Raw genomic sequence first — 24,661 nt, 5'->3', positions numbered from 1 at the left:
AATCATAGTAAACCTAAAACTTTTGTTATAAATACAGCTTTTAGTTTTAAGTTACTTTAGATTAAATATTCTAATGCACTACAAAATTCATAATTTTTAATAATTTTTAATAACAGAATAATTTCAGTTATATTTCTACAAATTTAATTACCTGTGAACAAGCAAAATTAAAATCTGAATACTTTTCCATCAACCTTATTACAGAGGCCCAACTTCGTGCACATTTTCGAACAGTCTCTTCATATGGCCAGAGCCAGGCACAGTCTATATGACAATTTCCCACTGCCAGTATGGTATGCTGTGAATTACCATTTCTTTGAGAGAAAAACAGTTTGGCTATATGCCTAGCTTTGTCAAAACTATCAGTGGAACTGAAATAACAAAAATATTTATTTCATAAAGTAAAAGTTCTATTATTTTAATTTTTAAAAATTTAGTGCACATATACATGTATGTAATATATATTAAATATGGCATATCAAACAAAATTTACAAAAAGTAAAAAATTTCTTTTATTTAAAAATTCAAAAATTTGGGAGTTTGGTAAATTTAGAGTTGTAAATTCATATTCATATTCAGTCTTTAGTTCATATCGTTGAGTTTCATATGTAATCACAACTATATTCTTTAAAAATGTTTTCCATGACTTTTAAAGAAACAATTTTGTGGTATGTTACTAGAGTTTTGTTGAGAGTGGACTAAATAGTAGTATATCATACAAATGTCTAAAGAAAGTTTATTGTACTGTGGTATTTTGAGATCAATACTGTCATTGAATTTATTAGGTTAAAACACTATTTGTACACTACTTTAAAAAATGTTGTAACAATAGGTTTTTACAAAGGTTATTACTGATTTTTTTTAATAGAGAAGAAGGATGGCATGGAAATGTGTTCAAAATTCATTTGTAAATCATCATAATAAAATTATCCTGGTTTTGGGCTGTCCATGTGCAGTTTGTTCAATGGTGATTTATTTTCATCATATTAACAATTTGCCAACTCCCATTATTATTATAAAAGATATATATAGTGGATATGATAGGTTTTGGATATTCATTGCTAAAAGAATATTTCTGTAAATCTTATCAATAAAAATATTGTAATTTATTATTATAAACTTTATTTGAATTTAATTTTTATTATGTAATGCCAAAGGATTTAACTATTACCTACACTAGGTCACAAAAGTATCTGTGTCATATCATTTGCTTAAAAACATGTTTACAATAACTTGTAACAACAAATGAGTTAAAGAATTTATTTCATACTTAAATTGTTTTATTTTGTTATTGTGAACAATGAAAACAAACAAATTAAAGGGCTTGTTATTAAGGAATAGCAAATGAGGAAATCTGTGCAAAACCTTGCAGAATACTTTCACATTCCAAAATCCACAATTCAAGATACCATTATGAAATTCCTTACAACAAATAGTGTAGTTAATAAGGCTTGAATTGGCTGTCCTATGTAACTGTTGTTGGCTGTCTCATGTAATTGTCAGAAAAGTGAAGAAAAATCCAAGAATAATTGCTCCTAAGATTGCTATTGAGACATCTATAGAATGTGGAGTACATCTGCAGAAACTGTCAGAAAAACTTTAAAAGCAAGTAACTATAGAAATTTTATAGCTATAAAAAAACAGCAGTAGAGGTTAAAGTTTGTAAAAGAGTTTTATACAAAATCAATAACATTTTGGAAATCAATTTTGAGGTCAGATGATCCAAATTCAATGTGTTTGGTTCAAATGATTGCTGGGAAGTACAGAGAAAACTTGGAGAATCTTTAAAAATGAAAAATCTGATCCCTACAGTGAAATGTGAAGACAGTTTAGTGCTATTTGGAGTTGTATGTCTGCAAATACTGTTGGAACTCTTCAATAGCAAATAGCAAAATGAATCAATATGTGTATAAATAGATTTTAAATAACAATGTTCAGAAATCAGTAAGAAAATTAAAGTCAGAGTAAGATTAAGATATCAAGGGTTTGTTTTCCAGCATGCCAATGATCCAAAGCATACTTTGAAAATCAGTCAGTTTCTTAATGTTCACTGTATAAAAGCATAATAAGGCTTGAAATGGATGTCCTAAAATATAAAAGTATGAGAATAAGCACAAAAATTATTTAATTAATTTAATTAAATAAGAAGTTAAATACATTGACCTAGATTTTTGAGTCGTTTTGATCAAGAATCTCCCCCATAATGGAGACTCTACATCATTTCCTTCATTATTTTTTCAATAAAAATTTTATCATAGTTTTCTCCATTTACATGAGAAAGTAATATTTTTCTTCAAAATTGGTATTAAATTAGCATGAGAAATAAATTTCGCCCACATGCTGTTTACGTTAAAAAAAGTACAGTAGAGCGTTGTTTATCTGAAAACCGGTTATCTGAAACGTCTGTTATCCAAAAGCTTTCCAGTCGGACTGTGTCGTGCTGAATCGAATGTTTTTGATACTAGATTAACTTCTAAAATATAATTTTTTTGTTTTTATATTTTTCAATATATTTATTTTGTTTGTACAAAATAAATAAATAATTTTTAACAATACAATAGCCTCAATTATTATTATAAAAATTTTCGTTAGGCTTAAAATCGATGAAAATTCAACACGAAGCAACACGCAACAGAGAAAAATTCTAACATCGGATAGGTTAATATATTTTTTCGTACATAATCGGTTATCTGAAAAAATCAGTTATCCAAACAACTCCAGTCCCCAATTGATTCGGATAAATGACGCTCTACTGTACATTTCTCACTTTTATGACAAAAAGGGAAATAACTTCTCTTTTACAATCCCTTATCTTCAAAGTTTGACCACCATTTGGCTGTCCACCTCCTCTACTCATCCCCAACACATCCCATTAGCAGTCAAAAATCAAGATTTGTTATTGGTCGAAATATGGGGATGAAAAAGGACAATTTTCTCCGATCGAGGAGTTTGCCAAGATTTCTCTTGACTCCCGAATCCAAGTCACTCATCACACAATCTTCTAATTTGTGCACCGCAGTTCCCGCCAAGACCCATAGTCATCCTCCTCACTGAACTTTCACCGCTGGTTTACCGCCATTCAACGTCCCGCATGCGACCAAGAATCAACTCTAGCTACACAAGCTGAGGTAGTATATCTTTAAACTTGTAAACTCTCTTTCTCAAGTAGGACAGGGTTTAGTAGTATCTTGTTGACTGTAATTTTACTTATGTTTTGTCCATCATCCATATGTCACATTGCCCTAAACAACCTAAACACATAGCCAATCAGAAGAAAAAGCAGCATTAATTGCAACTATGTACTGTACTGCAAGAGATATTTCTCAAGTACAGTTTATGCTATCAAAATGTAATTGCTGGGCTTTGAAATTGTAACTGACACTTCATTCCATAATTTGAGATATAAAAGTTTTGGGAAAAAATTATTTGAAATAAACTTGGAAAATATATTGAATTTAGGCTGAAAATGCAAGGAAAAAATAAATTTTGAGATAAAGAGGTTTTCAAGATAAACATGTTTGAGATATGCAGGTTCAATATATATTAATGAAAATAAATTACTTTTAAGAATCAAAAATAGCAATCTGAATGTATTTATAAATATTTCCTTTTTCAAATATTTTAATAAATTTAATAAATTAATAATAAATTATTTTAATAAATTTTATCTAAATTTTAATAAATTTAGATAAAATTATTAGCATCATACCCTTCATTAGTTTGAATAATATTGATCATTTCATTGGCAGTATGCATTGCATCATATCCACGAGGATTATCTGATGAGAGATTTTTCACCATGTCCAGCATGACTTCTAAATCAATAATGAGATTATATACCTAGAAACAAGAGACATAACATGTATGAATGTTGTTATAATTATAACAACTTTTTAATAACAAATTTCAACTAAAACTTAATATCTAATATAAAATTCACACACACAACAATATTTTCTTCCAACTTAATTAGCCATTAGAAGGTTCTAATTAAAGAAGATAGAAATTAGAATCTTATTTCTTTTATTGAAATTTGATTATGACTACTTAGTTAACTAATAACATTTACTTTTGTGTTGGATATTAAGTTTATCAAGCTGTAATAATTAATCATCGACAACATAATGTAGTAAAGCTGGATGTTTTTGTTACACATTACACAATAGTATATTTTAAAAACTTGTAGAGATCACTCTCTTCTCTATGTTACCATTAGCTTTGTAAGCTAATGTTTCTCTAATCTGCAGAGAATACAAGTTGACCATTGTCTTAGAGAACAGCAACACATTGAAACAACATTCCCTGTGTGGGTGACCAGGTCAAAACTGTTCAGTAACAACAATTATACTTATGTTTGCTGAGAAATATTTATTTCAATATTCACAAACATTTTGAACCTATTTTGCAGGCTATCTTCAAGTATGGAAAACAGAATATTGACTAATACATAATGAAACATTTGAAGAATGGAATTTTCAAACATGTTACATTTAAGCATATATTTAAAATACAAATATGAATCTTAATATGATTTTATAATTGATAAGCTTAACAAATAAATAAATAAATAAGAAACAAAAAAAATAAGATTATAAACTGAAGAAAAATACTGAGATTGGCGTTATACTTAGTATGTCCTTTTTCCGCAAGCACTTTCGACGCACTTATGGACGTCATCATCAGGCAAAAACAAAACTTAGTGAAAAAATTGAATGGAAAATAATCCGACAAAGAAGAACAGAACACTTAATAATTTGAATTAAAACTTCTTTCCAAACCGTTAGGAACCCGCATCAAACCTTCAAAATGTTCAAACTAGAACGAACTGCAAGCTCCGTGACAGGCGTAGCGGCACATGCGTGGATCCAGGCTCACCCTACGTGTTTGCTGTGGGATTTTTATTGTTGTTTAATCTCTTGTACAGCATGACCCATACACTGGGTAGGTCGAGTGTGGGAGAGTTGCATGCCTCCAAGGTGGTAGTTAGTAGAGACTCCCATATAAAAACGATTTTCCAATTATTACATTTCTTGAGTATAATTGACTGGGGTTATAGCGGGTTGTAACCCTGCTCTAGCACCTTTCTTGATAGCTCTCCAGTGTGTCTTCCCCTCATAATATCTTCTTGGTGCTCCGTAAGCCGGCTGGCAAGCATTCTAGTAGTGGCTCCGATATATTGTGTGGTTTCAAGAAAGGTGCTATCAAGGAAGGTGCTAGAGCAGGGTTACAACCCGCTATGACCCCAGTCAATCATACTCAAGAAATGTAATAATCGGAAAATTGTTTTTATATGGGAATCTCTACTAACTACCACCTTGGAGGCATGCAACTCTCCCACACTCGACCTATCCAGTGTATGGGTCACGCTGTACAAGAGATTAAACAACGATAAAAATCCCACAGCAAACACGTAGGGTGAGCCTGGATCCACACATGCGCCGCTACGCCTGTCACGGAGCTTGCAGTTCGTTCTAGTTTGAACATTTTGAAGGTTTGATGCGTGTTCCTAACGGTTTGGAAAAAAGTTTTAATTCAAATTATTAAGTGTTCTGTTCTTTGTCGGATTATTTTCCATTCAATTTTTTCACTAAGTTTCGTTTTCGTTTTCGTGTGTCGAAAGTGCTTGCGGAAAAAGGACATACTAAGTATAACGCCGATCTCAGTGTTTTTCTTCAGTTTACAATATAATATTTGGCGTGGGAAACACCCTATTGATCATTAAAAATAAGATTGTGTTCTTCATTTATTTTAAGTTTGTAAGATTGTAATATTTATTTTATTAAGTTTTTAAAAGTAGATTGTGAGGATGTAAGAGAATTAGGAGTTTTCATATCTTAATTTCTATTTTATGATGTATTTCCAGGTTGAAGATAACCTTTCTATACTGTATCTGTTGTCTTTAAGGCATCTGTCCATTACACAGGTATGCGACACATACACAAGGGTTATCTTCAGCCTGGAAATACATCATAAAAAAGAAATAAAAATTCAGATATAAAAACCTCTAATTCCCTTACATTTTTACAATATATTGGGTTGTTCGGAAAGTTCGTAGCGATTTTTAAGAGAAATAAAAGAAATTGTTTTAATACTAAAAATATACTTTTATTCCATTATGTATGCGCCATTGTTTTTAATGACGTGTTGCCATCTATGGGGCAGCTTCATGATACCCTCTTCGTAGAACTTTCCAGTTTTTTCCGCGAAAAACTGATCCACGTGGTTTTTGCAAGCTTCCAAAGTATCAAAGTTTTTATCATGAAGGGAATTTTGTAGAGAACGGAACAAATGGTAGTCCGACGGGGCAAGGTCGGGTGAGTAAGGGGGTTGGGGTAAAACATCCCAGCCTAGTTCCAATAATTTTTGGCGTGTTCGTAAAGACGTGTGAGGTCTGGCATTATCTTGGTGAAACACAATGCCTTTTCTATTGGCCAGTTCCGGACGTTTTTCTTTAATTGCCATGTTCAGCTTATCCAATTGGGAACAATACTTATCAGAATCAATTGTTTGATTCTGTGGAAGCAGCTCATAGTACAGGATTCCTTTCCAATCCCACCAGACAGTGAGCATGACCTTCTTTGGATGAAGACCGGCCTTTGGAGTTTTTAATGGTGATTCATTTTTCTTACCCCACGATCGTTTTCGGCTGATGTTGTTATAAATGATCCACTTTTCATCACCTGTCACTAAACGCTTCAGAAAAGGGTCATTTTCATTTCGTCTTTCAAGAGAATCACAAATGGAGATGCGATCCAGTAAGTTTTTTTCCGTTAAGTCGTGAGGTATCCAAATGTCATAACGATTCACGTATCCGAGCTTCTTTAGATGTTGAAATACAGTACTGTTTGATGACTTCACTATGTCTGCAATCTCTCGAGTTGTGTAATGAGGGTTTTCATCCAATAATGCTTTGATTTGGTCCTCTTCAATAACAGGAGGTCTTCCTGAGCGAGGAGCATCTTCAAGGCTGAAATTACCCGTTTTAAATTTTGCAAACCACTTTCGAACAGTTGATTCTGATACAGCACTCCCACCATAAACATCACATATCTTTTTTGCTGTTTGTACAGCATTTTTGCGTTTACGAAAAAAGAAAAGAAACAAGTGTCGATAATGCACGTTGTTCGCATCCATTTTTGCAATGAGCCAAATTAAACGCTATTTGAATAATCTTAACGGTTTTTTTGTAACGGACGCGTCTCAAGGTCATTTATTGTAATATTCATTGATTTGTACAATTCTAATCATTTTTGCGTCAATCGGTGTCTCAACTGTCGGCTATCAAAAATCGCTACGAACTTTCCGAACAACCCAATACTTTGTATTCTTTATTTATTTAAGTTTTTTAATCTTATTTTTGTTTCTTATTTATTTATTTGTTATTTTGATAAGTTTATTCAACTAGAAAATGATATGATTCATATTTGTATTTCAAATATATGTTTAAATGAAAATGTTTGAAATCCTTTGAATGCTCCATTTTGTAATGGTCAATATTCTGTTTTCCACACCTAAAGATGGCCTATAAAATAGGTTGAAAATGTTTGTCAATATTTAAATAAATATTTCTCAGCAAACATAAGGTGGTTAAGTATTATTTCTGATTATTTATCTGTGCTGAGTGTAATTTCTGTTGTATCACATGCAATTATTGTTCATTACAAATAGTTTATTTCTTAAATAAGCATTTTAAAATTATAATCTTATTTATAAAACACTGTAGCTTATTTCCTCTTGTAAAAATTTAGCTGCAAAAGAATAAATTCAAAATTATTTCAATAAGAATTACCACTTTGTGCAGGTCTAATTATAATCATAAACTTTGAATATGATATTTTAACAAAACTATATATCTCATTCTATAATTTACTGGTTGTTCTTTCTTTTGTACTATATTACCAAACGATTGCCTAAATATCGAACTACAATATGGCTAGTAAATGATTAGCACAAAGTAATTTGTCACTAGAGGTAGACGTTAGGTGCCATCTCTTAAGTAAATTAATAATTATAATTAAATAAATAAATTATTAAATAAATTTAGAACCTTCTGGAATAAAAGAACTGACCCAGGGCGGGGCTTGAACCCCCAACCTCCGCTAGCCATGAGGTGCGCTTGCCAGTTATGCAACCCGGACCCCAAGTGAGTCTTCGCTTCCAGAAGTATATTAATTTAGATATAACCTTACTTGGTTAAATATGGCGCTGGCTGGGGACGACTCCTACGCCCACGGCCTAATACCAACTCCACAATGGCACTCAGCCAGCTATCGCTTTACCCAGAGAGGTTTATTATACTTCTGGAAGCGAAGACTCGCTTGGGGTCCGAGTGGCGTAACTGGCAAGCGTACCGCACGGCAAGCGGAGGTTGCAGGTTCAAGCCCCGCTCCGGGTCAGTTCTTTTATTCCAGAAGGTTCTAAATTTATTTATTTATTTATTTAATTATAATTATTAATTTACTTAAGAGATGGTGCCTAACATCTACCTCTAGTGACAAATTACTTTGCGCTAATCATTTACTAGCCATATTGTAGTCTGATATTTAGGCGATCGTTTGGTGATATATTATAAACTCATCAGGCTTAAGATGTTATTATTTGTAATACACTAAATAATATGTGTAACCTTTATGGTTCACTATTCTGAAGGACTTCTGTAAAGGTCCGCTTTTAGCGTAGAAGGTCGAAAAGTCACGCGACCGAGATAATTGGTCCCACCTGGCGTTGGGGCTATAAACGGCCGGGAAGAACAAAGGAGTAGCGTCTACGTTTAGGGGTACACGTAAATGTGTTTGCCACGTGTGGGTCGGCTTGGAAAAAATGTAAACAAGGGACGGACGCGACTGTAAGCTACATCGTCGGGAGTAGGGCGGACGTCTTTGGAAGCTCCCAGGGGAAAGGAAGGACCCGAATGGTCGCAAGTTGTCGCCGTGGAATCCCTTAAATTGTAAGGGTGGCGAGAGGAACGGGGAGAAGGGCGAGAGACCGGATACATGGTAGTCTCTGACACTTAGGAAGCCCGGGAGGTGTAGAGAGAGCGTTCTCCTCTTAGGAATTCCTCTGAGAAGGGTTAGTGTAGAGACCGGACGGCCACACGGTTGAGCCAACTCTGCAAAGCAACCTGAGTTTTCCCGGAGTCTAACAGTCCCCAATAGACAAGCCGACGTGAGATATCACACCTTTGTTGCATCGTGTGTGTAATGTTGTCAAACTTGTACATCCTGTAAATATTTGTTTTGTAAATAAACTGTAAATATTCACTGAACTGAGTGTGGAGGTGTACTTTTCTACGTTGGTTTCTTACGTTGGTTTTCTACGAACCAACGTAAGAGCATTCTCGGGTTGTAAGAACTAACCCGAGACGGATCATCGTAAAGATCGTAACGGATTACGTAAGGATCTTCACTACTTCTTATCAGTTCGTTCCTTAAATTTTAGTTGCTAATAAACATCATTTAATTTTCCATTCAACTTTTCTTTTTGTCAGAATGTACGAGTACAATACATCTTTTACATTTTTGACCACTGTCCCTCATCAGCTGGCTTCACACATCTGGTTTCACATTAATACATAACTTAAGAACACCATAAAACTTTTTCTTAAAACCTAACCTCAAACACTTAACCAATTCCCTCCTTTGAACACTTCAAGGAATAACTTTTTGGTCATGTGAAATTTTTTTACCTGCTTTCTCTGAAAAATTTTTCCTAAAAAACACTCTTAAAACACTAAAAATTAGAACTTTTCCTTCTAAAATAATTATTAATTTCCTTGATTTTCTATTTTTTCAACATCTATTTTTAATATTGTGTAACATGTATTATCCATCTTCATACCACAGTTTGTCCACTTTGTTTTTAATTTTTATAATCTCTAAATATTTGTATAATTTTCTCCTAAATGTATTACATTCTGATTTTAAAACATTGATAGCATTTACATTGATTTCACAACTTTCTCTATTACAATGAGTTGCTACTACAAAGTTGTGATAAGCATACATACTTAATTGCTCTTACATGCTCCTTGATCCTGACCTCTAGCTGTCTTCCTTAGACTATTAAAAAAATATTTAAAAACAAAATTAATAACAACTGTGTTATAAAGAATACACATGGTACCCAATATTAAAAATAAACATTGAAAAAAAATAGAAAATCAAGGAAATTAAAATTTGAAGAAATTTTAAGATTTTAAAATTAAGAATTTTAAAATTTTAAGAAAAGTTTTATGGTGTTTTTAAATTATGTATTAATATGAAAGCAGATATATGAAGCCAGCTGATGAGGGACAGTGGTCAAAAATGTAAAAAATGTATGTACTCATACATTCTGGCAAATGAAAAGTTGAAAGAAGAATCGAATGATGTTTATTAGCAACTAAAATTTAAGGAAAGAACTGGTAAGAAGTTCTCCAGAATAGTGAGCCAGAAGAGTTACATATATTATTTAATGTACTATAAATCCCAATTTAATTAAAAAGGAAAAAATAGCATTTTCACTAGGTATGCTATCTTATAATTTAAGAATTAAACAATAGTTAGTTTCTTATTAACCCTTTCCCGGCCAGGGTACCGATCTATCGTTACCCTAACTGTTTCGCAAAACGGCCAGGGTACCGATTCATCGTTACCCTGTTAAAAATCGATTTTTATAAAATTTATCGACAACAGATGTCAGTACTTGACGGTATCGTCTTGTTTATCGTCTGTTTCACATATTTTTGTCCAGGTGGTGTTTTGTCGATGTAAAAAATTTTAATTATCAATGTTTTTTCCTTAATTTTTCATTTTCTGATAATTTTTTATTTTATTTTTAGCATATTCATACAATAATATTACTATAATAAGTTCATTAATGCTATAATAAGTTTATTCGGCTATAATATGTTAATGCATCATAAATATTCAAGTTATGACCTTCAGTTCCGATATTTTATATATTTTTTTAATTTTTAATTTTTAATTATTTTTTAAATCTAAAATATCAGCAAATGTTACATCTATTGCTACTGGTAATCATATGTTTATTACAAAAATAAATAATCTTGTTTGATATAAAATGAATAAAGTATATTAGTTCATTATATTAGTTGAAAGCAGAATAAAGTTCAGATTTCAAACAAATGTTTGATATAATGTGCGATTATTTCACAATGAATAAACGTACATGCATAAATGTTATATCAAATTGTACAGAACAATATTGTACATCGTATTGGCTTAGTGACAATAAGAATGAAGTAACCAGACAATGTTAATTTTGACAAATAGTAACAAATTTTCAAGTCTGAATGTCAGTTATCATATATATATATTTTTTTCTCATAAATTTTTCAAACAAACATTATCGAAATGTGTCGTATTTAAAACTAACTATATTGATAAATATATGTGATTTTTTTCATATGAATAAAATAATAATTTAATTTTTAGTGAATTTTTAAAATAATATTGCCTGATTCACCTATTTTGACCTTGGCCGTTTTACAAAATAAGGGGGCGTGGCAAACGGCAGGCTAAGGGTTAAATAAATTGTATTAATTAAAATTAATCAAGTTATCACAAATAGTACCATATCCTATTTCTAATGTCAAGTTCATGAATAATTAATTTCTAATTGGTTAAAATATAATTTATTAATTTTGATATGAATTTTTTGATTTTGTTTCAACTATGTATGAAATTATGAATTGTTACTTCTGAAATTAATTTGAAATATATTCCAAAAACTAATTACCTGTCTATCAAAAACAGCAATTTCTGCTATATTCAGAGTAAAATAATGATCAGGATCAGGTGGTGATATCATTGTTGGTTTTCCAGCACCAATTAATGTATTGCATGCCATTTCTATATAATAAGTTTGCCTGAGATCTTCTAAAGTTACATTATACGAAATAATAAAGTCCTTCCTTTCACCTGTAAATATTGAAAATAACTATTTCATATAAGAAAAGTTAATAGTTGCACAGTTCATAATATTTTTTCCTATTAGTTTTAATATATATTATCAATTAAGAAATAATTTATTTAATAAAATTTATCTACATCTTTTAATTATATCCTATAAATAGAAGGATAATTTTCTTTATTCATTTATGACACGATCATACTATTATATCTATGTAAGGCATTTGTAGACATGTTTGTGTTTGAATTTGCATTGTTGTTGAATTTTGTCTTCTTTTGCCTCAAATTTTCTTGAAAAAGTTTTTTCTTTTTATTTACATAATTTCCCATCTACTTTCAAGTTTTTTGAAATGTAATTATTGCCTCTTGAAATAAATTATTTTAAATTGCTTTGTTACAGATTACTCTATTAAAAATTGCTTTTGTCATTATTTGAGAAAAATTTTTTTAACAGTTACAAATATTTCTGTAAAATGTGATGAAACAAGTCTATTCAATGATACAAATGTCACCAACTAATGATACAATGATACAATGTCACCAACTAATGAAACCATGTATAATTTTCAAACTTGTTCAATGTTCCTATGGATGAATTCACTAATTCATAATTTTTTTAAATACCCGTATTCTTTAAATTTTTCCTGTGGTTTTTCCTAAGAACAAATATTTGTTCTCTGAATTTTTATTTTTTGTTATTTATTTATTTATTCTAAATTTCCAGTCCTTTTTATGAAATTACTAGCAGTGTACCCTGACACTTTTATTTAATTTAGAATACTCTGGAAGAAAAGAATCAGCCCAAAGTGGTGCTGGAATTCAAGCTTAGAAGGAAAGAAACTTTCTATTTGAATGCAAAAAGAACAAGGTATATCCTATGTTGACATACTGAATTATACTACTACACGGATGTGAAGCACTTCTCCCAAAAATATGTTTTGTATGCCTCTGAAAAGCAATTCAATCATCCAAAAGATATATCTACAACAGATATTTCTAGCCTGATAAAGTTAAAGAATCAAATCTACAATGAAGAATTGAACTTACTCACAAATATAAATGCACGCATAATTAAACTATAAGTAGTAGAAACCTACGTAAGAAGTATAGAAAGAAGTTAAAATGGATCTTTTATTGTCAGAAAACAAAACGTAAATTAACAACACTCTCATCTGTTGGGATCACATTAACCCACCAAACTGTATAATTAAAGATTGCCAGTATGGACCAATATATGCACTGAAGTTCTCCAAGATAAGAGCTAAAAACATCATTCCGAACATAGATAAAATCCTAGCCCAGTCTAAAAATGCTTACAATGACACACAAATAGTTCTGAAAATGGCAAACTGTCTTTGAAATGCAAAAAAGAAAGAGTGACCAAAAAGATAAAAACACATGGGTCCAAATCTAAGAAAGCAAGAAATGGCTAAAATGTAATGATATAATGTTAATTAAAGCTGACAAATGCAAACAGATGGCCAGTGCCAGATTTATCTGTAGACTGACTAGGCCACGTCCTAGAGCCCCATGATTCTAGGGGCCCCAAAACTATCAATCTGTTTTCAACTTTTATAAACTTTTAATAAGAAAAAATAAGAGCTATTTCTTTTTAAAAATTTTTCAAATAAAACATTTCTCATGTCACACATAATACTAGAAAGAATTAATGCAGTTTTCAAGTCCTTGTAAGATTCAAAAATCACGCTATACATGTTTTTCTTCGTATTCATCTCTTGGTGGATTCCTAATGAGTTTGAATGATCAGTTTAACACAATCGAAGCAGAAGCTAAACAATTATTTCCTGATACTAATGATACAAAACAGACAACAAACTAAAAAAAGAATTTCAGGTGAACCTTAATAAAATGAAAAAGTGTTAAGTCCCAAAGAAAACTTTAAAAACAATGTTTTTCTGAAAATCTTGAAAAAGATTAATATGAATTTGGAACAATGAGATGAATCTTATAAGGAAATTAATCAGAATTTTGGATTTTTAATCAACATTGACTTTCCTATTGAAAAACTGAAGACATGTACAAAATATCGTCAAGCAATATCAGAGAGATATTGATGATTCATTATGTAGTGAAGTTTTGCAAGTCCATAGTTTCATCAAAATTAATTATTGAGATTGAGAATTCTCTTTGACTCATTTGTTCTTGTATAAGATAAGAGAAAAGAATATGGAAATTGCATTTCCAAACACTGAAACAGTTTTAATAATTTATTTATGCTTGATGATTACCAACTGTTTTAATGAGAGAGGTTTTCCAAAATTAAAATTAACCAAAAATTATCTAAGGTCAATCAAGGCACAGAATACTTTAAACAATTTCACTTTATAACCTTGCAATGTTAATAAAATGAAATCCACTGATTTTGATTTATTAATTAATCAATGAATTTGCCAAAGAAAAATGTAGAAAAAATTTTTTGTAAAACGTATTTTAATTTTTATACCACATTGAATTTTATAATAAAAATTTTTTTAAATGTTAGTTTTCATATTTCATAAAGCCTCACCGACTGTCTCTCAACTCGATAATCTAGAATTGACTTTTAAATCAGATCAGGCATTTTATGATAGAATTTATAAAAATCCTTATGTGAATAAGTTAAATAAAATTAATTCCAGAGAATTATTATTTTTAGGGGGCCAATTGCTTGTCCTAGGGATTCCAAAAATGCAAATCTGGCTCTGCAGATGGTTCTATTAAAAAGATCCACATACATCTCATTACTTGAGATTTACAGCTCCAACACCAAATGTTAATCTATCAGAAAGGACTACGTGGATAAACTACAAAGGAGGATCAGTAGATTCACTGCCTCAGCTGTAGCCAAGCTTTTAGGGCTAAACCATGCAGCAATAAGCTTCCCAGACAATAGTCGTGGTTATATTTTAATTTTCCATACAAATCCTGACATCCAACGACTATTTACCGCAAACCCACATACATTCCCCTCTTTATACCTGCTAAGTCAGCAGACCCTTGCCCTTTTAAGGTAGAGGCATTCCGAGCCCTAGTCTCAAGGGCTTACTGGCATGAAGGAAGGTTGCATTAACTCCGACTATATTCTAGTTCCACAATCGTGGGAGTATTATTTACAATGCCACAAAGCATAATGATAATTTTTGACATCCTTTATACATTAAAACATCAGGCTAACTTTTACAATGCCATATATTGTATTATTAATAATTTATTTATAGCTTTATTTAAAAAATTAATTTATTTATATGTTGTAATATGTAACGATCTTTGTTTTGAACATTGTTTGAATGTTAAAAAAAAAAAAATTGGAACACAGCTATGTTCGAAAGCTAAGGCTTTTCAAATGATAGAACTCTTTTTTCTGTTTTTGCATTCTTTCCTAGTGAGGGCCTCTGAAAAATGGCCAAAAACATTTCAAACATTAAAGATTATATGCTGGAATTAGCATTTAAGTGTTAGTGTTTTGTTTAAAAGAAACTTTCTTCTGTCCCAATTTTTTGCCTATCTTTTGTATAGTATTATGCTTCACATAATAGAAACTCGGATATTAAAATCATCTGCTTAGTAGAAGCCAATTATTGCATCATGCAGTCGATTCTGATTGCCTATTGGCAACTTGGTCCACTGATGTGTACCACGTTATGACTACCTTACTGATGTGCACCAAGAATAATGACTTCCTTACTTTTATTAGTTTTTTGCTGAAGTTTCAATTTTATATCCAAGTGTTATCCTTTTCTTTGTGATTGTTAAAACAAAACTGAAACCAAAATTATTTACTTTTGGTTTAATAATCAGTATGGCCTACCTATGTCTACAAAAAGGTAATGTTTTAATAGTTGATAAAAAAAAAATTGAGAATATTGGATATTTTAAAAATTAAATATCCAATTGATATTGCTAAAGAATTTGGGATCAATAAATGCATCATTTCTAAAATCAAAAAGGATGAAAAAGAGATAAAAAAAAAGCTCTAGAAAATGATATTAACAGAAAATGAAAATGCAAGAGCTGCAATGAAAAACTGCCAATGCACTGATCACTTTGTTTTGTCAAATGAGAGCCAAAAATGCTTTTATTAATGGATCACTAATGCTTGAAAAAGAAAAACTACTTGCTATTAAGTTGGGCCATCTGGACTTTGAGCCATCTCATGGTTGGTTCCACTCCAATCAACTTTAACCTGTCTTATCTCTCTTCTTCATTAGTACCTTTCCACCCATTCAGAAGTCACTTCCTTTTCAGATCTTAATTATTCTTCTCATTTCCTGCTTTCCCATCCATTTTAATGTTAATGACAATGATTTTTGTTCTTGAGATTGACTACCCTAGACTTCAAACTTTTATTCCAAATCCATAACTTTTCTGCTGTCAATATATTTTCTTCCTCTCTTATCTCTTCCAATAATTCTAATGAGTCCTATTTCACCTCTATATTTTTTTAACATGCTCCCCACTAGAACTGTCATCATCTTTCCTGTCCTACAATCTTCAAAAAACTTAAAACCTTCTTATCACTCTTGTATGAAATATCTTTGCTCCTGACTTCTCTTCCATTGCTAACATGTATACTATACTCTTCCATTGTTTTCTTTCCTTTCCCACTACTCAGCTTACTAAAAATGTAGCATTCCTCTTTAATGTTATCTTTTTAATCATAAATTTTTCTAGATCTTTACAAAAACCAGTCCCCATGAGTAACAATGCTATGAAATACTTTTCACAATCTTTTTACTTCCCTTAGATGCCAGATTTTTCTTCTTCATTCAAAATCAACCTATCAAATTCATTTCTTCTCATTCCATCATTCTTTGTAAATCCCTTAAATTTCTCTAGGAATGCCCAAATTGACAATAAAACTAATGCTCTTCTTAAATACTGCTACTCTATATTTGTTAAAAAGAATCTTTCAAATTGGCCATAAAAATTGGTCTAAAAGTGTCTTTTCCATATAATTTACAAGGATGAGATTTATATTCTTCAATCACTTTATCAATCCAAATATCCATAAAAACGAATTCTCTCTTCTGATCCTTGTTCCATTGTTAACTTTAGCTTTACAGTCTAGTTTTTCATGAAACTTCTCAATTAAATATCCAAAAACTTTTATTGAAAAATTTTTGGATATTTAATATTACCTTTCTTCCAAATAATTAATACACTGTCAACATACCTCCTGTAAAACTTCATCTCACTCCCAAATCATTCCAATGTTATTCTCTCTATCATAGTAATTGTGGCATCTGAGAAGTGATCCCCTTATTATGCTTCTGACACCACTATGTTTTCTGGCAAACACAGAAACCTTTGATTGTACTTTTCTGTACACTTGTGGAACGTGTGCCAGCAGCTACATTTTAAGATGAATGTGAGCAGATGGAGGAGGAAAAGTTAGAGTGACAGGGGGATCCGGAAATAACACATTCCACTATGCCATTAAACAAAAAAAAACCTGACAATTTATTCGTAAAGATCATCGCTACTTTACAAGTGTAACATAAATGAAAAAAACCTATTCTATAAGTGCATCAAACAGAGAGAGAGACTTTACAAACTTGAATACATGTTAGTAAATACCTGGATCGGTGAGAGTTGGTTTAGACATCCTGTATGGAAGGATGCAGAGTCTCCCACTGGTTATGGTGAGTCTTGAATCCAACAGACATTTAATCCCAATATTCACAGTGGATTTCAATTAATCATTCATTAGTTCAGAGCGGCTAAGGTCCAATAAAAATGGTGGAAGGTCAAGAAGATAGGTGGTGGAGCACGGCAGGAATAAGCACACAAAATTTGACAGGCAAATTCTCTGCTATCATCTGACCTCTTTCCTTTTATTCAAGGTCCTCCCTCTGGCATTCTAATGTCCATTTTTGGTAAAGTTGCCAGTTGCTCCAATCCATGATTTTGTTTCTATTTCCCTTGAAGAGTAGTTATTTGGAAGCTGTGTCACTCACAGAGGAAGTGCTATCCGTGGGAAAAGTTTATAAAGTTCTTGAACTATCTTTTCTCCTTTATGGATTTTTTGACAAAACAAAATTTGCAAAATTAAATCAGGTTTTTACTAATCAAATAATCTGTGCTAGCCTGGGTTCTCACAAATAGTAATTCAGCTAAAATCCCTGATATAGATAAATCAATAAGCATTTCTTTTTTTTTCTGCTTTTGATATATTCCTTCAAATTAGAATTATGATTCTAATATCACTTGTAGTAACAAGTCTAAGAACAAACTAAGTCTCATCCTCGTAAATTTCTCATTTTAGTAGCATGTCTCTACTGTATATAAATACTGGTTGTTTCGCATTCAAATGTAAAAATTAAAAATCAAATGTCAGATAATTCTCTTCATCTAAGCTCAGCTCAATTCCTCTTACAACTAATAAGTGTTTCTAACAGTCTACACATAACTTTCCCAATCTCCATCACTCTATTTTTGATCTTTTGTAGCCTATAAGTAGAAGTTTCTATGTTTTTCTAGCAGAAATTTTAGCTAAATTTTTTCAGTTTATTTGATAATTAGTATGAGATAGCACAACAATTTTTATTTAGTTATTTACTTATATCATCTGCCTTTTTATTTCCATTTACATTATTGTTCTTTTTCATTCTTATTCATACAAACTTATCCTAAGTTAAATAGTTGATTTTGGTATCTCAGTACTTTCCAGCTTATTATATAAACTGACTATGTATTTGATGTATAAAACATCTATGAAATTCCAGCAAAATTCAATTTAATAAAACTAACATTATCAACCTGTAAAAGCACCTTCACACAATAATAGGCTTAAATAATGATTTTCAGATTTTGAGATGTTTATTGTAGGTATGGATAAAATTCACAAAAACTTTTACAAATGATAGACTGGGTTTAGTTGAGCAATATCTCAACTAAACTCAAGGACAAACTACTTCGGATCATCATCAAAGCAAGTAGGGAATGACTTGACAGGAACATATATACATAGACATATATTTTATTTGAACACATTGTGTACAATGTATCTGGGTGCCACAACAAGTATAACCCAGTACAAACTCAAAACAATGAAACAAATTACAGATACAGTTGTTTAATTAACGCATGACAAATGGAGTAAAGGAGGTTAGATACTAGAATAAAATTAGTTTGTAACAAAATATACAAAATGCAAAAGATTAGTTATATAGAAATAGTTACATAGAGATTGTTACAATAATTAAAAAAAAAAAAAGTAATGAGGGAAACTAAACACAAATGATTTAATACATAAATACACATGCAGAAATTCAAACACAGTCACAGAGTGAATCTCAGGTAAAATAAAAATAACATTCACAGTAGAATAGATATGTATACAGATGTAGGTACAAATATACAGGCACTAAAAGTATGTGTATAGACAAGTACAGACACCAAAAACAAGCAGGGACACCAATTACAGAGTCAAGGAATGTGGACAGAATGGGAACTAATTGTAGACACTTACAGTAGTCCTTACAAAATAATTATTAATAAGTGTCCTGAAGGCTTCATATGTATCTTTGTTGTCGAAGATTTTATCGCAGTCAATTGGCCATGTGCCACCATGTGCCTCGATGGTTGTCTTCAGTTGAAATCTTTCCAACTCCAACATGGGGCAGTCATAGATGTAATGTTGACTGCCATCCATTACCCCACAAATGGAGCAGTTGGGGTTAGGCTTGTTGATGAATCTTTTCAGGTATGAGTGGAAACTTCCATGGTTGGTCAGGAATTGGCTGATATGCTGGCCGGGCCTATACCAGCGAGAGTTGAAGAAATGCTCGATGTTAGGAATGAAGTCATGCATGGTGGGGTGGTTATAAGTATCCCAATCCTGCTGCCAGGATATAATCAGGTCCTTCCAGAGGATAGTCTTGATAGTTTTAATGGTCAGCTGATTGTAGGTGATAGGAAGATTACCATTTTCCCCTGCGGTTCTTGCCAGGGCATCTGCCCTTTCATTTCCGGGCGTACCCTGGTGTGCACGTGTCCAGAGTATGTGATAGGAATTGCTAGAATTATCAATAGTATCGTGAATTATGGTAGAGATGGGATGGTGAGATCTCTTCTTAAGTAGAGCGATGGACGATGCACTATCTGAGATGATGTCGATGCTCCTGTGCGTGAAGTTAGTCTGCCCAGGCGACTGCCATCTGGATGGCGATCATTTCTGCCTGTAAGACAGTACAGTCTGTCCCCAGCCTGTACTGCCCCGAGGCAATTTCTTTATTGTTATGGTAGGCAACGTACCCACTGCCAACACTAGTGGTATTCTTGGACCCATCTGTGAAAATCTCAATGTCTGTGAAGTCAGACGGCAGAAAGTTGAGATTGTGGGGAGAAGAAGGATGTTTAGTATGGGCAAAATGTACGGCGCATTCGAGGTCTTGATGATAAATAGTGTTGCCGGTGGATTGTATGTTGTAGCCCCACCTAAGATGCCATATCTTTTCCTGAAGATTAATGCATTTGTCAATTGGAGCTTTTTGGAAAGAACATGAAGAGCGGTATTGGATGTTGTTCTGTAGGCCCGAGAGATGTGGATAAGAGCGCTTCTTTGTGCTACAATGAGCTTCTGTTTGATGTGAACCTTGCGGACAGCCCATCCCCAGCTGCCACAAGCATAGGTGATAATAGGGACAAAGATATGGTTGTATATAATTTACATTGCATCAGAAGCTAGGCCCCACCTTCTTGCAAAGCCGGCAAAAGTATTAAAGATCCGGCCAGTTCTCTCCGCTATATATTCCGTGTGGGCAGTCCATAAGAGCCTGTGGTCGAGCACTACACCCAGATACCTGATATTCTTTTTAACAGTTACAGTATGGCCCCCCATTTTAATGGTGGGGACTCTCAAATATAGGTTGCGGTGTCCAGGTTTGTTAAAAACTATGCATCTAGTCTTCTGCACGTTGAAGTTTAGTTTATGTTCCTTACCCCACATTAAAATATTATCCAGAATGCAAGTTCCGTTTTTCTCAATGTCTGCCCTAGAGCGGCATCCGAGGAGCACCATGGCATCATCTGCATATGCAGTTGTGTTGTGTTGCCCAAAATTCTGCACCAAAAAGTCATTCAAGATGATATCCCAAAGTATTGGGCCACATACAGAACCCTGAGGGCAGCCGCGAACAACGCTGCGGCTGATAGTGTGCCCTCCACACTGTAACGTGGCTGATCTGTCACAAAGATAATCTTTTAGAATCTTGTAAATGTTTGCAGGACAATTCATATTCCTAAGATTCTGTAATATCAATGGCCACCACGCACTGTCAAACGCCTTTGCAATGTCCAGGCTGATGGCCAGGACATAATTATGATTGTCCAGGAGATGATTGATATTGCCGACGACTTCGTTAATGGCGTCGGCTGTAGATTTTTGGGGGCGGAAGCCAAATTGGGAGCGATGGAGGATGGAGTTGTGCTCCAGGTGCCACAGAAGTCTGTTGTTTATCAGCAGCTCCAGGACCTTGCCGAGGACAGGCAGTAGGGATATGGGTCTGCTCTCGTCAAGATTGCCTGGCTTCGGGACAGGAACAATATCATGGCAGTATTAACTGTGACTGTATGTCAATTACTACACCTTAATTTTTCTTCTAGACAGGGCAGCTGCCCCCACCTCTCGCTGGGTATGCCCTTGTCTACTCCCATTATGTTTTTCTCAAAAAACAGATTAATGATATTTTTGAAAGAAAAAGGCAAAAACATTGTTACTAAAAAGGCACCATTTAACAACTGACACTAAATCCAAAACAAGAAATAAGGAAGTAGGCCTAGTGCAGATAAAGTTATACAAAAAATTTGGAAGCTATTTTAAATGCTATGATATAAATGTGTACATTTATAAATAAAAAAATAAATAAATAGTAGTATTAAACACTGTTTTTTAGTTATTGTTACATTTTGCCCAAAACAGAACTTTAGTCATTACAAACATATACCAGCAGTAATTTATTTCTAGAAAACAAGCACTGATGATACATAAGGCAATGTATATTTACAAACAGATTTCAAATTTTCCTTGACCAAACATGCAATAATGATAAAGTCAGAAATTTATTTCATTTCCGAGTCAAAATCTTTTAATTATATTTTTTGATCATAACTAGAAATCTGGGACTCATTATTTTCATTATCTTATATCAATTTCAACTCTATTTTAATTATATTTATCTATGAATATTTTTGCAAATTTTAAGAAATTAAATTTAATTAAAATAAGGAGTTGAAATTGATGTTCTGTTGGGGAAAAAAATAAAAGATTCCAAATACAGTATAAAAATAAAAAAAATTGTTAGAATATTGTTATTTGAGCTCCTGTTTTGGTCACATAATCTTAAGTAATTCAATTGAGGCAATATATAAGTTTATCCCTCACTTCATGTAGCATATCCATGTTAGTATCTATTAATCTAGATTATAGCACCTCACTCTGAAGATTCTGCTATTACTTACTTATAAAGTAATATAAAATTTGTAATAATATATAACAGAAAAGCAAATTTATATTAATGTTCGTGATTATTTTCTTATTACAATCATTTATTAAATTTTTTCCCCTATAGTAAAAATCCAAAACTTGTACAATAAGATCATATCTTTATTACTACTATAGAAAATAAGCAAACTCAATACATTACATGATGGATTTGTTTACAGATCAAATTTTTTGATCCACTCAGATAATATATTAAGGATCTTTCAAATGTAATTATATTAAATGCACTGTTTGTAGTATTACAGTAGACATTCATTACTTCTTTTATGTAAAATACATAACATATTTAATTGATTTTTAATTAATTGACACATCAGTATGTTTCTTGCATACAAACTAACATTTCTATACCAAATAAATTTCTAATACTATGTTCAAAATTCTGCAATCTGCTCAATTTCTACTTAAAGGAAATACCTTGGGTTTTTCTGTTAAAATGTTTCAAATAAAACTTAGAATACATTTGTTGAATTTATATTATTTATTTTCATATATGAATTAAATATGAGGAAATGTAATCATTTAAAAAATCATAATAGCAGAGATTGCAATTTTTAAAAATTATTTATTATGTGTGACCAAGTTAGCTAAAAACTATAAGAAATCGTAATCAGTTCTAAATTCGAGCAACAAAATAATTGCAACTACAAATTATTGAGTTATTACAAATTATCAGAGATTTACATATTTCTGTACAATATGCCAAATGCTATGTAACACATGTAATTCATTAAGCAAACAGAATATGTATACAGATTAATAATAATATCTTCCATAATAACATAAAGATGGCGGACGTGGCCTGATTGACATAGTTAACCTTCACCACAAACAAATACAGTCACTGCAAGAGTTTTTCCATAGAAAACAAGAAACATCACAGTTACATGAAGCAGTAACTCTAGCAGACTCAAATAACATGCCATTAAATTTACACTCACAACATATGGACATGACAACATATAAAAAGCATAGACACCATTAAGCAATCATGGGCTCAAAAGGCACACCATGGCAGGCATCCTTACGACCTGGCCCAGGATTTTGTTGACAAAACTGCATCAAACAGCTGGTTAGTTCAGGGATGCCTCTTTGGGGAAACAGAAGGATTCATGATTGCCATACAGGATCAGGTCATAAATACTAAAAACTATAGAAAACACATACTCAAAGATACAACACTCATGAATGACAACATGCAGAAAATGTCACATCATGTCAGAAACTATGCAACACATCACTTCTGGTTGCAAGCTCTTCACACAGACAGATTATTTACATAGACACAATCAAGTAGCAAATATAATACACCAAGAACTTGAAAGAAACACAAATTATTAGACATCCACAAACCATACTACAAGTATATTCCACAGTCAATATTGGAAAACAACACACACACAAAATGTACTACGACAGAGCCATAATCACAGATAAAACAATTTACCACAACAGACCAGACACTCATTGACAAACACAGTAAAATCACATACAGTGGTACCTCGTATAACGTACTTAATCCGTTCCAGGTGCACGTCCGTTATACAAAACACATTTTCCCATAGAAATACATGTTAAAACATCTAATTCGTTCCGCAGCATAAAATACCATACTGTATCATAAAAAAATGAACATGGGGTGCGTTCTTTTATTCCTCTGCATAACTCTGCACGAGCAACATCCGTTTAAAAATTCCTGCGGAATGCGTTCCTAAATTCCAGTGGGAGTGCACGCTGTCGAACGGCAAAAACAGCCGCTTGTAGCAGTAGTTTACGATGGAAAGCAACATGGCGTCCTCCATGGCTACGATAGTTTCGTTTCTGGTCCACTATGTGGTTTTATGAATGAGAATTTAGAAATTGTGAAAGCGCGAGTTAGCGCACACGGTGATGTAAGTGTCTTTACGAATTTTTTTCGAGGCTATTTTGAATGCTCTTTCAACAAATAATCCGTTTTATGGTTAAATTGGGACCCTTCTTTTGCCTTTTAAAGCACGTAATTTAGAATTATAGATTCCTCAATCACGATACTATAGATAATGCGAGTGCTGCCATCATTCTTTCTTTCACTGTCACTCCTAAATGCCTACAAACAGTAGCGCACTCCTGTAGTAGTGGAGACGCGAGAGCAACCGCTATTAAAGGACACACCCATGGAGCAGTCACCAATTATGCCAAAAAGTCCGTTGTTTGCATCACGTAACGGCCAAACAGAAACTTCGTTGTTCGCAGCGTACGTTATACG

At 32.5% G+C, this 24,661-nt stretch overlaps 1 protein-coding gene across 2 annotated transcripts in view; it reads right to left on the bottom strand.

Moving 5' to 3' along the window:
* LOC136977663 (alpha-mannosidase 2C1-like) overlaps window positions 1–24,661 on the bottom strand; it is a 105,556-nt gene that overhangs the window by 79,224 nt on the left and 1,671 nt on the right. For both annotated transcript variants that reach the window (XM_067273195.1, XM_067273196.1), the window contains exons 3-5: window positions 11,740–11,921; window positions 3,710–3,840; window positions 152–371 (exon numbers count right to left, since the gene is read on the bottom strand). In XM_067273195.1, coding sequence (XP_067129296.1) covers window positions 152–371; window positions 3,710–3,840; window positions 11,740–11,921 — 533 coding nt within the window. The remainder of the gene's footprint in view (window positions 1–151; window positions 372–3,709; window positions 3,841–11,739; window positions 11,922–24,661) is intronic.

Source organism: Centruroides vittatus, unplaced genomic scaffold (assembly GCF_030686945.1).
Source record: "Centruroides vittatus isolate TY-2023 unplaced genomic scaffold, ASM3068694v2 contig_466, whole genome shotgun sequence".
NCBI lineage: Eukaryota > Metazoa > Arthropoda > Arachnida > Scorpiones > Buthidae > Centruroides > Centruroides vittatus.
The sequence above is the reverse complement of the archived record's forward strand: the minus strand, read 5'-3'. Positions and strand labels throughout refer to the sequence as shown.